General features: G+C 34.3%; 2 protein-coding genes across 3 annotated transcripts; one reads left to right on the top strand and one right to left on the bottom strand.

Annotated features, from left to right (window-relative positions):
• Positions 1-3646: 3646 nt before the first annotated feature.
• On the bottom strand, positions 3647-8106 carry LOC122587420 (dehydrogenase/reductase SDR family member 7). 2 transcript variants are annotated; one of them, XM_043759583.1, is made up of 12 exons: positions 7915-8106; positions 7787-7842; positions 7520-7553; positions 6563-6661; positions 6322-6482; positions 5820-5858; positions 5596-5688; positions 5215-5313; positions 4949-5050; positions 4596-4679; positions 4393-4458; positions 3647-4024 (listed from the first exon to the last, which is right to left on the bottom strand). In XM_043759583.1, the coding sequence occupies exons 1-12, from the start codon at positions 7988-7990 to the stop codon at positions 3941-3943; spliced, it is 993 nt and encodes a 330-aa protein (XP_043615518.1). In that variant the 5' UTR covers positions 7991-8106; the 3' UTR covers positions 3647-3940. The 2 variants fall into 2 exon arrangements, with proteins under 2 accessions (XP_043615518.1, XP_043615519.1); XM_043759584.1 differs by having other exon boundaries at positions 6322-6470.
• A 1717-nt stretch (positions 8107-9823) lies between these two features.
• On the top strand, positions 9824-13437 carry LOC122587393 (acyl carrier protein 2, mitochondrial). Its single transcript, XM_043759548.1, has 2 exons — positions 9824-10161; positions 12975-13437. Exons 1-2 carry the CDS (start codon positions 9940-9942, stop codon positions 13149-13151), a joined length of 399 nt encoding a protein of 132 aa, XP_043615483.1. The 5' UTR covers positions 9824-9939; the 3' UTR covers positions 13152-13437.
• Positions 13438-13694: the final 257 nt, after the last annotated feature.

Raw genomic sequence — 13694 nt, 5'->3', positions numbered from 1 at the left:
CTCATAAAAGTTTTAACTCATAAAAGCTTATAAAGTAAAAGTTGAAGATATAAGTAGATACCGAATGTTCAATTCAAATACCAAAAATGTTAAGCTAATAGAAAGAAAACTAATAATTGCTTGTAAACGTACAACACTCAAATGTTGAACGCCCTCATACATCCTCCTGATGTATATACAGGTAAAATGAAATGTAAATTCCCGCTTTTTGGCCCATTTCTTTTCTGACTTTCTTTACTAAAAAAGCTGTGTGAGTTGGGTTAATTGGACGTTTAAGTAATAAGCGAATATCGTCTGTTACCAACTGTTAGAATATAAAGAAATAATTGAATTGCAGCAAAAAGTTAACTTTAAATTGTCAACTAAGCTTAAATTGCTGTTAATGAAGCCAAATTTAACATTCCCATAAGGTTTCAAGATTTGTTTGTTGCATATGGAACGGTTAAAGTTTTCATTCAGATATATTTGCAACAGATTAACTTTTGTCTGTAAAATTCATTATAGCATTAGTTGCCTGCAATACAGATAAAGTTTTCATTCAGTTCTATTGTGCATTTGTGACGGTCATATAGAATGTCTACAAGTAGATGCTTAACACGAATGTTAACTGGCCAATTAAGTCCCCCAATATGATTTCTCCAATGATAGCCAAACCCATTATGCTTTCTCCTTTCATATAAAAATTGATATTCATTGAATCGAGAAATGATTAATTGGTGAATCCTAGGTCAATAAGTACTGGCCGCTGTACTGCCACCACTAATGTCCGGGGACCATTTGTGATTTGGGCTTGCACAATATGGCACAGGGTTCGTCCCATGGACCTAGCATGTTGGGGTATTGCATTTTAGTAATTTACAAGCGTCTGTCTCTTGCGGGCGGGATTGATTGGCGGATACCAATCGAAGGGTTCCCTTTAAGATACGCTTTAATAGAAAAGATAAATTGATGAGAACAGTGGCGGCTCAAAGTATTTGGTAGCTTTAAACGAGATCAATTTTGAGGCTTAACTCATTAACATACTGATACGGTTGGAATTACAAAAGAAATAATTTAGGAGAAAGAAGAATATATTTCACTCAAATCTGTATGTTATTGATATAGATGTATGTATTTATACAAATGAGTGTAACTGACTCTCGTAACAAACTATTTCAATATTACACTTTACTCCCTTGCTTTTTATGAATATTATCTTTATGAATAAACTACTAAACGATATGTAACAATACTTCCCCCTATGAGATTTTTGTCCTCAAAAATCGAAGTCATGAAACTTCTTCTCAACCCAGTCAAACTCGCAACTTCACAGGTTCCTTTATGCACCTCAATGAATAGCCAAAACCAATCTTTCAAACGTTTCTGAATTCGAATTCCTTTCTTGTATGGCAATCCCGGCGACAGTAAGTTAGAGGCATCTAACTCACTTCTTGGTCCAGCCTCTGTGATGCAAAATGCAGAATTCATTTGAAGATATGCTCCATCACGCCTTCCACGAAACCTGAGCTTCCACAGGTTTCGATAAATCACCAAACTAGTTCCTTTTCTTATTGCATGGAAAACGTTTCTGAACATTAACAGCTCCCTGGTATTAAGCTGCTGAATTACAAGTGTTGGTTTTACCTCCCTGGTATTTAGATGCTTTACTTTAATCTGGCTGAATCCATTACCACTATTAACAATTCTAAGCGACTCAGAAATTAGTTCTTCACATTTCAAGATGGACACCCACAACTTGAAGTTGTTAATTTCCGTACGAATGTCAAGCTTCAACAATGCTAATTCCAACACAATTGTTAATCTTACCAAGATGGCACTTTCAGCAATATCTATCTCGGGTCTGGCCCGTTTCCTAGCTATGATGGCTTGCTTAAACATCCCAGTAATGTTCCTCACAAAGCCAGTGACTCCTTGACTGACTTTAGCAACTTGTTGGACTGAGATACAACTCGTCTTTAATATCATTCCAGTGACTTCTTTAGCTCCTCTATGCCGAGACAAAGCTATAACATAAATCTCCAATCGGTTGTAGGTACATGAAAACGCAGCTTTTGAAACCATCAACACATTTATATGTATCTCTACAAAAGATTCCTTAATAACCTCATTACTAGTTGCAGCAACAGCAATCACATAAAATCCGCAGTTCAAGATTGTCACATTTTCATGACCATTATTTAAGATATCAACCAACCTTTATGGCCAGCCATGCTGCCTAAAAATTTCTGAACTTTGAAGATCATGAAAAAATGCAGCCAATTCATTCAAACCTGGAACAGTCTCTTCATCACACCCTTCACTTTCATACGATTATAAGATGACCACTCAACCCCGTTAACACAACTCGGAACAGTATCTCCAACACTACCTCCTCTAGTTAGCCATTTCGCCCATTTCCCTTTGAAGACTTTTGTCCTCAAAAGTCCACATATGAAAAAAGTTCCCATAACTTGAATTATGGCACCTGTATCTGACCCTTGTAACTGACCCTTGTAACAAACTATCTCAATATTACACTTTACTCCCTTGCTTTTTATGAATATTATCTTTATGACTAAACTACTAAACGACATGTAACACATACCAATTAAAGTATATTAAAAAAGTACCTCAAGTTCTGTTGTTGAACAACTAGTGGAAAAAAATTAGAGAAGTTGATGTAAAAACCAATAAAGGTGTTACCGAAATGAAAATTATATATGATACTTAGTCCAGAGTTCAAACACTTAGGCTATTACACGAAAAATTGAGACCTTAGATTTTTGGGGGCCTAAAGCGATTGCTTAGCTCCGAATTATAGTAGAGCCGGCTGTGGATGGGAACCCTCGGTTCTCATGTACAACATTAATACCTACATGGCTACATAACATCTATGCTAAGATAATATCAAGGTTAACTACCATTTGATTACCCTTGCATAAAAAGCTAGCAGTTTTAAACAATATAATAATAAGTGATCTGAAATATATATTCAAACATGTGAAACTCTCATTTGCTTCTAAAAACTGTTGTGGAGAAATGAGAGGTATTATAGTCGTTAAGATTTAGTAATCCCAATCCCATTTATGATTTATCACATTTAAGTGTTTCTAAAATACCTATAATATCGGGGTCAAGTGTCGAGCCAGCCCGACCAGTGAACTAAAATTTACCCATTTTTGACTCGAAAGCTTCTCCGACTTGTGACGTCTTACTTCACCCAATCGACACATTTAATGCCACACCATATTGATAACATTTATTTCTCTTGCTCCATGAGAAAAGGTTTTGCCACTAAAACACAATAGCCATTGAATAAACAATTTGCTAAATTGATGTAACTTGAAACTATCAAACGGAAAGAAAAAACAGTATGCTTTAGCATGTGCGTGCTAGCTTTTAAGGATTGTAGTAGTTCTAGCGGCAATAGTTATCACAATATCAAAACTTTGAGTTATGAGTTGAAATTTACGTCTAGCAATTCTTTGATAAGTGTAACACAAGGTAATAGATTATAAAGTCACAAAAGAGGCATGTTCAAGACGTCAAGTGATGAGCTGATCAACAAACATTTTCTAGTCCAAATTTTTTAAGTTAGTTAACGATTTATACATTTAATAGTTGTATGTGATTACTAAAACTATCATATTCAAATATAATCTAAATATAACAAAGTGGTGAAGGCTATGCTATAAACCCAAGTAAAAGCTTTGTGACTGTGAGTTTAAAGTATCAGCTTAGCTACGTCCCTATGCTTTATCTCGTTGAAGGACAGGTATCACACACATACACTCAGAATTTTCCCAAATCTTCTAACATCAGTCTATAATGGAGACTCACCTGACAGTTACTGAAGAATCCAAGATAACTTTCCTTACTATTAATGAGGATTATTAGTACAAGTCCATTAAATAGTAAGGCAGTGAACTATAAACGTATAGTGCCACAGTATAGAAAAGAGTTATTCCTTCTTTCGGCCAAAGAGCAGGTTTATCGAGTATGTATTTCCTTTTTGAGCAGCTACTTCTACTCGTTTTCCCCCAACCTGAAGTCATTTCACATCCATAACAATTGTGTTAGGGGTTCTATGTTTCTACGATGATATCACTAAAGCAATTTACATAAGTAGTCAGTTTGCTTTTTAAAGGAATTTAAATGATGTATTACATATGCGAACAGCCACAACAAAAGTGATTACATGTTTGTTGTTGCTGGTCATCCAGTTCAATAACTGAGTTGCGGAACATGGGATGACTTACATAGTTATAGTGAATAACAAAATATTTCTATAAATTAATTTTTTTTAATGTGCATTTCATTATTAACTAAAAAATTGATGCTACTTTGGTCTAACTTTACGTATTTGAAACATAACAAGTCCTTAGCAAACAAATAAAAAGGTATGAATAGTACCTTGTCCATTAGCCAGAATCCAACAGATGGCATGTATTGCACCAGGTACATAACAGCGAGCACAGGCTGCAAGAATTACCAAACAATCAATCTATATTATTATAATGATGTAAATCAACAATAAAGCTAACATGAAAGGTTTCAAATATGCAACATTTTTTTGCTAATGTGGTTATTTGCAGCTTATGATTTAAGGGGGGTACCTGATATGATATCCAAGCTTCCTTCAAACCATGGCTTGCTGCAACTAGTGTAAGCTCTGCACACCTTTCTGATGATACTCTATTCTGATGAGAAAAACAAACTCAATGGTGTTATCATCATAGGAATGTGGTGCTCCTAAGTTCCCAATTATGGAACATAGAAGCAGGCACTCCAAAGTTTTCTCCTGTATACGAATGTGTTTATTAAGAGGTGAAACTTGTAAATCAGCCTATGGAGGACATACTTGCATACAAAACTAGACCAAAGTAAATGAACATTTTCATTTTGGGACAATAGAGGAAGAAATTCATCAATTTTTTATTTTGGATACCATTACAGATATGAAACTAACCTCCTTTAATCCCTTTTGCCCCGAGGTGCTTGTATCAGGTACATTTGATGTCTCTATTGGCCCAGGACAAACAACTGTTACCATAATTCCCTTTTGGTAAAACTGTGATTACAAGAACTTAAGTAAGAAAAAAACTGTCACAATTCTGAAATACGCCGTGCAATTGGCGGCTTTATACAAATTTTTAGTTTTGTAATAAAAAAGATTACTACTAAAGAACCCGTTAAACCACTACTAATGATATGCATATAATGAATCAGGTATACCTCAGACCGCAAGGAATGAAAGTAGCCATTCAATGCAAATTTTGATGCAGAATAGACCGCTTGCCCAGGTGCAGGAGTCTTACCTGCAGCACTACTCATCTGTAGAGATAATGAACTTGCACATTATACAGTATGAAAAACTGAAAAACTTCATAGACGTATAACTATGATTGGTACTATGATATATTTGCAAATATCATTCAACATTTAAAGTTCAAAAGGAAGTCAACTATGCATATCTCTACAGGCATGTCTACGCCATTTGAGTCTATATGAACAATATGGTGATATAATCTCTATTCTGAAGTACATGAATTTGAAGACACCTTGGACATTAGAGCTTATTTACAAAAGAAAAAATCGTAAAAGAATTTAACCTACCACAACAAAGTGTCCTCTACCTCTCTTCAACATGTGAGGAAGCAGCAGTCGTGTAAGAGATATCGGCCCCATAACATTTACATCAAGTGTAGCCTGGTTGTAAACAAGCAAAAGTAAAAAATAAAACATCTGATGCCGATGCATCTGCGACTAATTTTTTTAAAACACAAAAAGAATAATAGCATTACTACATCTAATGATCTAACATTATCACTACGTGTTACCTTGAGACTTGCTTCGGGTACATCAAGTGCTGTTGATTTCTGCAACAATAACAAGACAGAAAATGAGCGATGTGTTAGCTGTTGAGGTGCCTCTCCTTATAACGAAAACAAGAGGTTACAACATGGATGTGGTTGGTCACGAGTCATTTTCCAGTAGGATTAAATGCGAGTTACATAGGGTAGGGTTGATCATTAGTACAGAAACAATATTATTAGTTTATTATTATAATAATATTAAACCTTTCTTTCTCTGTCTTATTTATCTTTAATTTCAATTGCGTGATGGTGTAAAAAAGAGAGCAGTGATTATTCCTTGATATAAGCAATACTGCAATAGCTTTTACTGTTAACAGTCTGATATATTGCTTTTTTGCTACGTATTTAAATTTCATCAAATAACGGATAACCCAATGTCCAACTGACCCATTCATAAACGGGTAGAAATTGCCAACTCTAGACCAAAACACTGCATGCCCCATAAGTAAAAAGAGAACTAACTTACAGGTCGCTCAAAAGCTGCATTATGGATCATATAATCCACACCAGATGCACCAAATAATGATTCGGCTTTATCAACAACCTCTCTGATTGCATCTTCACCGGAAGTCAAATCGAGAGGTAATATCTCCACCACTTGAGGTCCATGTTTTCCTAATTTCAAATCTGATTTCTTTTAAGACCATAATGAGAAGGACATCAAAATGTTTAAGGATAAAATCCACCAAGGTTGTGATAAAAAGTACCAGAAATTTCTTTCTTAACTCTTTCTAATTCTGCCACGTTTCTTGCAGAAATAATTATCTTGGCCCCTAAAGTTGCAAGTTGTTTGGCAAGATTTTCACCTTCAAGCAAGAAGTGAAAGTTAATCAAATAAAATGATCAACTAAATTTGTACTGCGACAGTTATATGATGATATAGATACATACTAGAAAATGATGAGTTTCATACAATCATGACGACAAAAATGTGACAAAACCAGAACATGTATCAAAAATACCTATAATATAACAACCGATAATTTATAGAAAGCCTCAGGATACCATCATTTATATGTGCATAATTAAAACAAGAACAAGGGAAGTTGACCGTTAATGCATTAATCCATTCACGTGTTAAAAATGCTTTGCAAAAAAGCTGACGAGGTGGAATTTACTAGCATTGTGTCTAGTGTTCCAGCCACATCAACAACTTACTGGAACATTCTAGCTTATAATTGAGTTTAGGTTTTCTTCCCGTCTTTATTTCCTGTAATCTTCAAACTTAATGCTTACAGGTAGGGTTAGTTTGCTTATCGAAGTCAACTCTAATCTCAAACTTATGCATTGCTACTTCAAAAATGATGCACATATATTTCCATATGCTAGAAGGAGATCAAATTCAGGTTATAACTTATGCAGAGAATGAAAACTAAATGGATTAGGCGAGGTTCTCATGCATTTGTTGGTAAATTTCAAAGGCTATTTTTCATTTATGAAACAGAAGAAATACTTGAATAACACATATTTTATACAAGTTACATAATGAACACTATTCCATAACTGTTGGATCCATTCAGCATTATAGTCATTCTATAGTATCCAGCATATTAGTTAGACTCATACATACAGGAAGCCTAATGTTTTACGGCAGCTAGTAAACTAGAAATGGAATAGCTGTAAAAGATAATAAGAAATAAACAAAAACTAACTATATCACATACCAATTCCCCGACTTGCTCCAGTAATCCAAACAACCTATAATTCATCCAATAAACACAAGACAAAAAAATAAAATAAAACTTTAGATAAAAGTATCAAACATACTAGTCCATCTTCTAGATTCTAAGGAAAATGACATCACAACAAAACGAAAGAGATTAAACACTCTACAAAGTGCAAACACAGGTATCTAAAAAATTGATATTAAATCAATCACAATAATACTAAAAAATTGAGCTATATATAATATATAAAAATGGGAAGACCACCTTATCTTGAAAAGTTTGGGGCTTTACTTTTCCTTTTAACAGCAATGTGAAATCACCTATTAAAAATACACACACACAAATTAAACACTAGTAGCAGTAGTAAATAACAAGAGTAAAAAAGTAATTACCATCAGTTGTGATGAATCTATGTGATAAAGTAACAACTAGAGCAACAATCACGGAAGAAATGATGATTGACATCATCTTATTTTTTGAGGGTTTTTTCAGTGAGTGTGGTGGGGTGTGTATGTACAGTATATATGTATCGAATTCGATTCGATGTCTTCAAAGTCCAGCGCCAAATGAGTGATCGATTTAACCGAATCCTCTAGCCAATGATGGCTAGCCTGCAAGCGTTGAGGTTGAGGTTTTTACTCAGAACGGTCAACGCATCATTATCAGTAAGTTTTTTTTTTTTTACAAGTTTCAGCCGGCAAATTGGTAAGCCTATAGCATTTTAATTGGCAAGTTTGGCAAGTGACATCGGTATATTTTGGTCGATGATAACCAAGGATCGGCAAATTTTGGCTAGTACAAATATACTCCATTTTTTTTTTCTTCTTTGTCTTTTTTTTTTGGCAAGTTTGGCTAATTTTTTGCACTACACCATCTACTTTGGCAAGAATTTGGCAAAACCACGTGCCATCATGTGATTGGTTAAAAATTTGTCAATTTTGTGGCACTACACCCTTGCCCTTAACACTACTGCTGCATTCTTGAGATTTTAATTAAAAAAAAATAGATGATAGGATTGAGTAGGGAAGGGGAATAAAAGAAATTGTATGGATATAATGCATTCTTGAGTTTAAAAAAAATATGAAAGAAAAGAAAAGAATCTAAAAAATTATTTATATTCTTGAGTTTAAATGAAAGGAAAAGAAAAAAAATAGTTTTACAAAGATACCCTTATTAAATAAATTATTAGAAATAGATTGAAGGATAAAGTAATATTTTTACATAATTATTCTTTTCTTTCCTTCCAAATCATGCCAACTTGGCAACAAAGTTTTAAGACTAAAAATCTATAAGTTTTCTTATCCTTCCATTTCCTTTATTTTATAAAAAAAACTCAAGAATAAAGATTTAATACTCTTTCCCTATCTCATCTAAAAAAAACCGAATGTAATGGTACATTGCGTTCATTTTATGTCATTCTTGTTTCTATTTCAATTTCCATTCCTATTTCTTATTTTACTAGCTAATTAACCCGGGTTCAACCCAGGTTGTATAATTAAAAAGTTAAAACCAAAAAATATAAAAAATTATGTATGTAATTTAGGAGAGTTCTATGTATATGTGGTTCAACCCTATTTACTTCTTTGGCTTGCAGGGAGGGGATTTATGGAGTTCTTGCACATACCGCTTGTAATTGTTGGATCCGTGCTTGGTTGTATGCACATGGACGTGTTTATTACATTTTTAGGTTGATGTTTAATAGGTTTAAATGCCCTTTTTACTATGTATTGTTCATTTTACGCTAAAGTGTGTTATGTGGTGTCTGCTATTCTTCTTTAATTATAATGTAGTAAGACTTAGGTTGATGTTTAATAGGTTTAAATGCTCTTTTTACTATGTATTGTTTATTTTACGTTAAAGTGTGTTATGTGGTGTCTGTTATTCTTCTTTAATTATAATGTAGTCAGACAACTCGACCAACATGTATGGTTACTACACTTTTTACACTTTCTATCTTTTGTCTCTTTTTGACCGGAGATCCTTTTAGAAGTAACCTCTTTACCTTCGTGTAGAATATACTTAACATACTTAATTTATTCTTAATATACTAATATACACCTTAAATTCATATAATCTAAAATATTTTCATTATTATCTTAAATCAATTACATTACCATCAACTTATATCACTCGATTCCACCAACACACCAATTCCCGTCACCACGTTCATATCGTGTTAGTTATTTGAAAAATGTTTAGAAGCATACATAAAATATCCGAAGTTGAGGGGGTTAATAGTGAACAAAAACAAAACTCAAGGGCAAGTAATCAAATTTTTCACCCCTAAAACGTAAACCCTTAACCAGCCACACCGAGCTAAGAACGTTCCACACACACACACACTCTTAAAAAAAAACACAATCTATTCATCCATCTGAAACCAATTAGCTCAGCTAGCTAGGTTGTTGATCTTATCAATGGCGGCGGCGGCGGCTAAAAATGCACTATTGAGTTACCTGCGTATTAACGTAACACCGTCATCATCATTTCAAAACCCTAGATTAATCGGCGGCGGATTAACTCAGATTTTCCGCCGTCATTTCTCAGAGGAAGTTAGGGGTACTTTCCTTGATAAATCTGAAGTCACTGATCGAGTTGTCACTTGCGTCAAAAACTTCCAGAAAGTCGATCCTTCCAAGGTTTATATATATATACATACATATACATACACACATATATGTGATATGTGATTTTTGATTAATTATATGTATAAATTTTAATTTAGGGCTTATTTATTGATATTGTGAATGAGAAATGAATTACATAGATGTAGATTTACCTGGAAAAAGTTATAAGGTCTAAGTATTTGAGTAGAGAAAATCAGAAAATGTAGTTATGGAAATTTTTTTAAAAAGTTGTCTGGAAAATGGTACGATACGGGTTTGGTTAATTAGACCGGTTTTTGGGAGTGCGTATGGGTTACCGTGGTTTTTTAAAAGCCAAAATGAAGCTTGAATTGTTTAGCTGTTAGTTGTTTTTCCGTTTATTATATGCTCGAGGCACACGTGGATGTCTAGAACTGAGTGAATCTTAATCGGGGTGTGGATATTTGCTCGCCCCACCCTCTAGGTACACAAATTTCACTTACAAACACTTGAAGTTGGCTGCTTTTTCTATGACTTACGGAGTATTTCAGTATCTTGTGCTTTTTGTGATGTTTTATTAGGTTCAATGTATAATCAGGTGAGTTTTTGCATGTCATAACAAAGCGTATGTTGGATAAATTTTGTGAGTAACAGTATTAATATTAATTGGAGTACCGCATCATGATGTAGACATTGCGTCCACATAGACAGTAGCATGAACCGTAGTTACTTAATGGATGTTAGTTTAGCAGAAGGGAGATAGTTTATACATGTGAGTGACCGAGAGTATAATGATATGACTTGTGTATCTTTTTGCTCGGGTATGTAAATAAAAATGTGGTAAATACTGTATATGCTTACATTCACAATCGTAATCCTGTGAATTGATTTGTAGGCTGTAGTTAAGAAATATACTTGTAATTTGAAATATAACTTGACTGTTAGAGCCTAAGTTACGATCTCATGACATCTTGGTTTAAAATAGCGTGCAACAGGCGTTGCGTTGCGTGTTGCGACCCTAGGGCGCAACGCCAAGGTTGTGGCGACCAGGTTACATGTTGCGAGCGCAACATGCCCGTAGCGAGCCGTTGCGAGCGTTGCGTGTTGCGTCGCAACATGTACAAAGTTATGTTTTCACTTTTTTGGGCCCACTGTTTTGATTTCAACTTTTAATTTCAAGTCTATTAGTCTACTTTTATGGTTTGTTTTCTACTTATTATACATTTGGTGTCGTAAAATCGCAACCTATTGTGATTTGGTGATTTGAAATCACAAACTATTGTCTTTCTTATGATATGGAATGTTATCTTTTGGTATTCAATTGTTACATGTAGAGTATTAGCATATTTGTAGAAACTGTCGCCGCAAATACGTGTTGCGCTCGTCGCGCTCGCAACGCGACGCTTGTTGCCTCAGGGACCTTATCGCCACGGGTCGCCACACGCTATTTCAAACCAAGCATGACATCTTACTCTCTTACTTACATGTCAAATAGTTATATTATATTAAGAAATGGGAATTATGTTGTGCAGAATGCATAATAAGAGGATAATGAATTTTTTTACCCCTTTAAATAAAACTATCAAAATTTACAAAATAAAAGGGCATTAACTTTTGGTTTTAAGGTATTTGTCGGACAAATTCGGACCTCGAATTTTTTCCTGCTTTGGTCAATAGGTGTTACCGAAATGATTGCTTACACGATGATATGAAAGTTGGACAACTGTTAAGTGAATTAATTAACATCCACGTCAAATTTGTGCCTACTTGATCATATGAAAGCTGGTTAGCATTTTATGTGCTTTGTCAGTTGCATTTTATCTAAATTTAAGTCTAAATATATTAACCTCATTTATTTTCACTAATTGTATTTTTGGAGTTCAGCTATTGAGTTGGTCAAATTTTCATTATCTTGTTAACTCAAATCTTCCACAATCTTCTCAAACTGAGAGGTCCCTATTGAGGACAAGACTGTTGAAAATGTGACCAATGAACTCAATTAGCTGAACTCGTAGAAGCAATTAATGAGAAGGATGTTATTGTGGGGAGGACTGTCGAGGTTGTTGAACCAATGGCAACTGAATACAAGTTTTTGAGGATGTCTCCATTTGAATGAGATAATCCTTCATGGCCCATAAGCATCGCCTGCTGCCATCGAGGATGTCTCCATTTGAATACAAGTTTTTGAGAGATAAGGTCATTAGATTAGACGAAAGTATACAAGATCCACCCTTGCAATTCTGAGTTGCCTACTTGGCAATTTGCCTTAGTAGCACTTGAGCCATTGATGCCATCTCTCTTTTCATTGGTTTGTTGCGACTCACATTTACCAATTACCACCTAAGGCCAAATCAACATTCTTTATCCAGTCTTAGTAATATATATCGTTAATTGTGGATGTGGGTCAGTGATTGCTCGGTTAAATGAAATGTCTATTAATTATCTAGCTGATTATGTGTAAATATTTATATCTTGATATTACTTATTTAAACTGATTGATTTATATTTGTAAAATATGAACATTCAGAATAATGTGTTTTACCTATCTAGTATATGAATGATACATAATGCAATATAGAAATTTTGGTTTTGCTGAGTAAGTCATATTTGTTATGCATAGTATTATGTTTGTATCCTGACACCACAGGTTGAAAGTTTTCGATTGCCAGTTACGACTGACAAATATGCTTTTGTTCTGTGAAAGACATTTTGCTTTTAGCCACGGAGTACTTTACATTACATTCATCATTAAATAAATACAACCTGAATTGACATGTTTTCTTATAACTGTATTGAATGTACCTTCCTTGCCATGTTAATTGCTTTAGGAATCACTTGAATATGAAGATATGTTCTTATCTTTGCAGGTTACACCAGCTGCCCATTTCCAAAACGATCTTGGTTTAGACAGTTTAGATACAGTTGAGATTGTGATGGCACTTGAAGAAGAGTTTGGGTTTGAGATTCCTGACAACGAGGCAGACAAAATTAACACCGTTAACCTTGCCGTTGACTTCATTGCATCTCATCCCCAGGCTAAATAAGGAGACGATCTACTATTTTGTTTGTTTGAATTCAAACTGCATAGTATGTGCATCAGGAGACTATTTCCTCTGTGGCTTATTGCTGTTATCTTTCTTTATGTCACTCTGCACTCACCCTTTCATCATGTCATGTGCTGCTTCATAGTTTAGATATTGGATCATTTTGTGGCTTTGAGAACGGTTTTGCATAATTCCAGGTAATGGGATATTACTTTACTGTTACTTGGACATTACTTTGCAGATGCATGTTGGTTAAATAAATGTTGTATCTTCATGCTTGAATACACTACTAAGATATCCTGAAGCAGCTATAATTATCTCTGGTAAAGTAGGTAGTATTAATTGACAGATTTTAATCGTTCAGTAACTCATGTGGTAGTCATTGTTGTCAATGATGGAGGACCATACTATTTTTCAACATTTCTAGCTTCGCGATCTCTTTTAAATAAACACGTATTATTACTTCAATTAAACGGCGACGTATGTTTTTCTTCAATTAAATACGGTTTTCATGCTTTCTTTTACAAAATATCTTCCATGAAT

This window comes from Erigeron canadensis, chromosome 2, assembly GCF_010389155.1.
Source record: "Erigeron canadensis isolate Cc75 chromosome 2, C_canadensis_v1, whole genome shotgun sequence".
Taxonomy (NCBI): Eukaryota; Viridiplantae; Streptophyta; class Magnoliopsida; order Asterales; family Asteraceae; genus Erigeron; species Erigeron canadensis.
The sequence above is the reverse complement of the archived record's forward strand: the minus strand, read 5'-3'. Positions and strand labels throughout refer to the sequence as shown.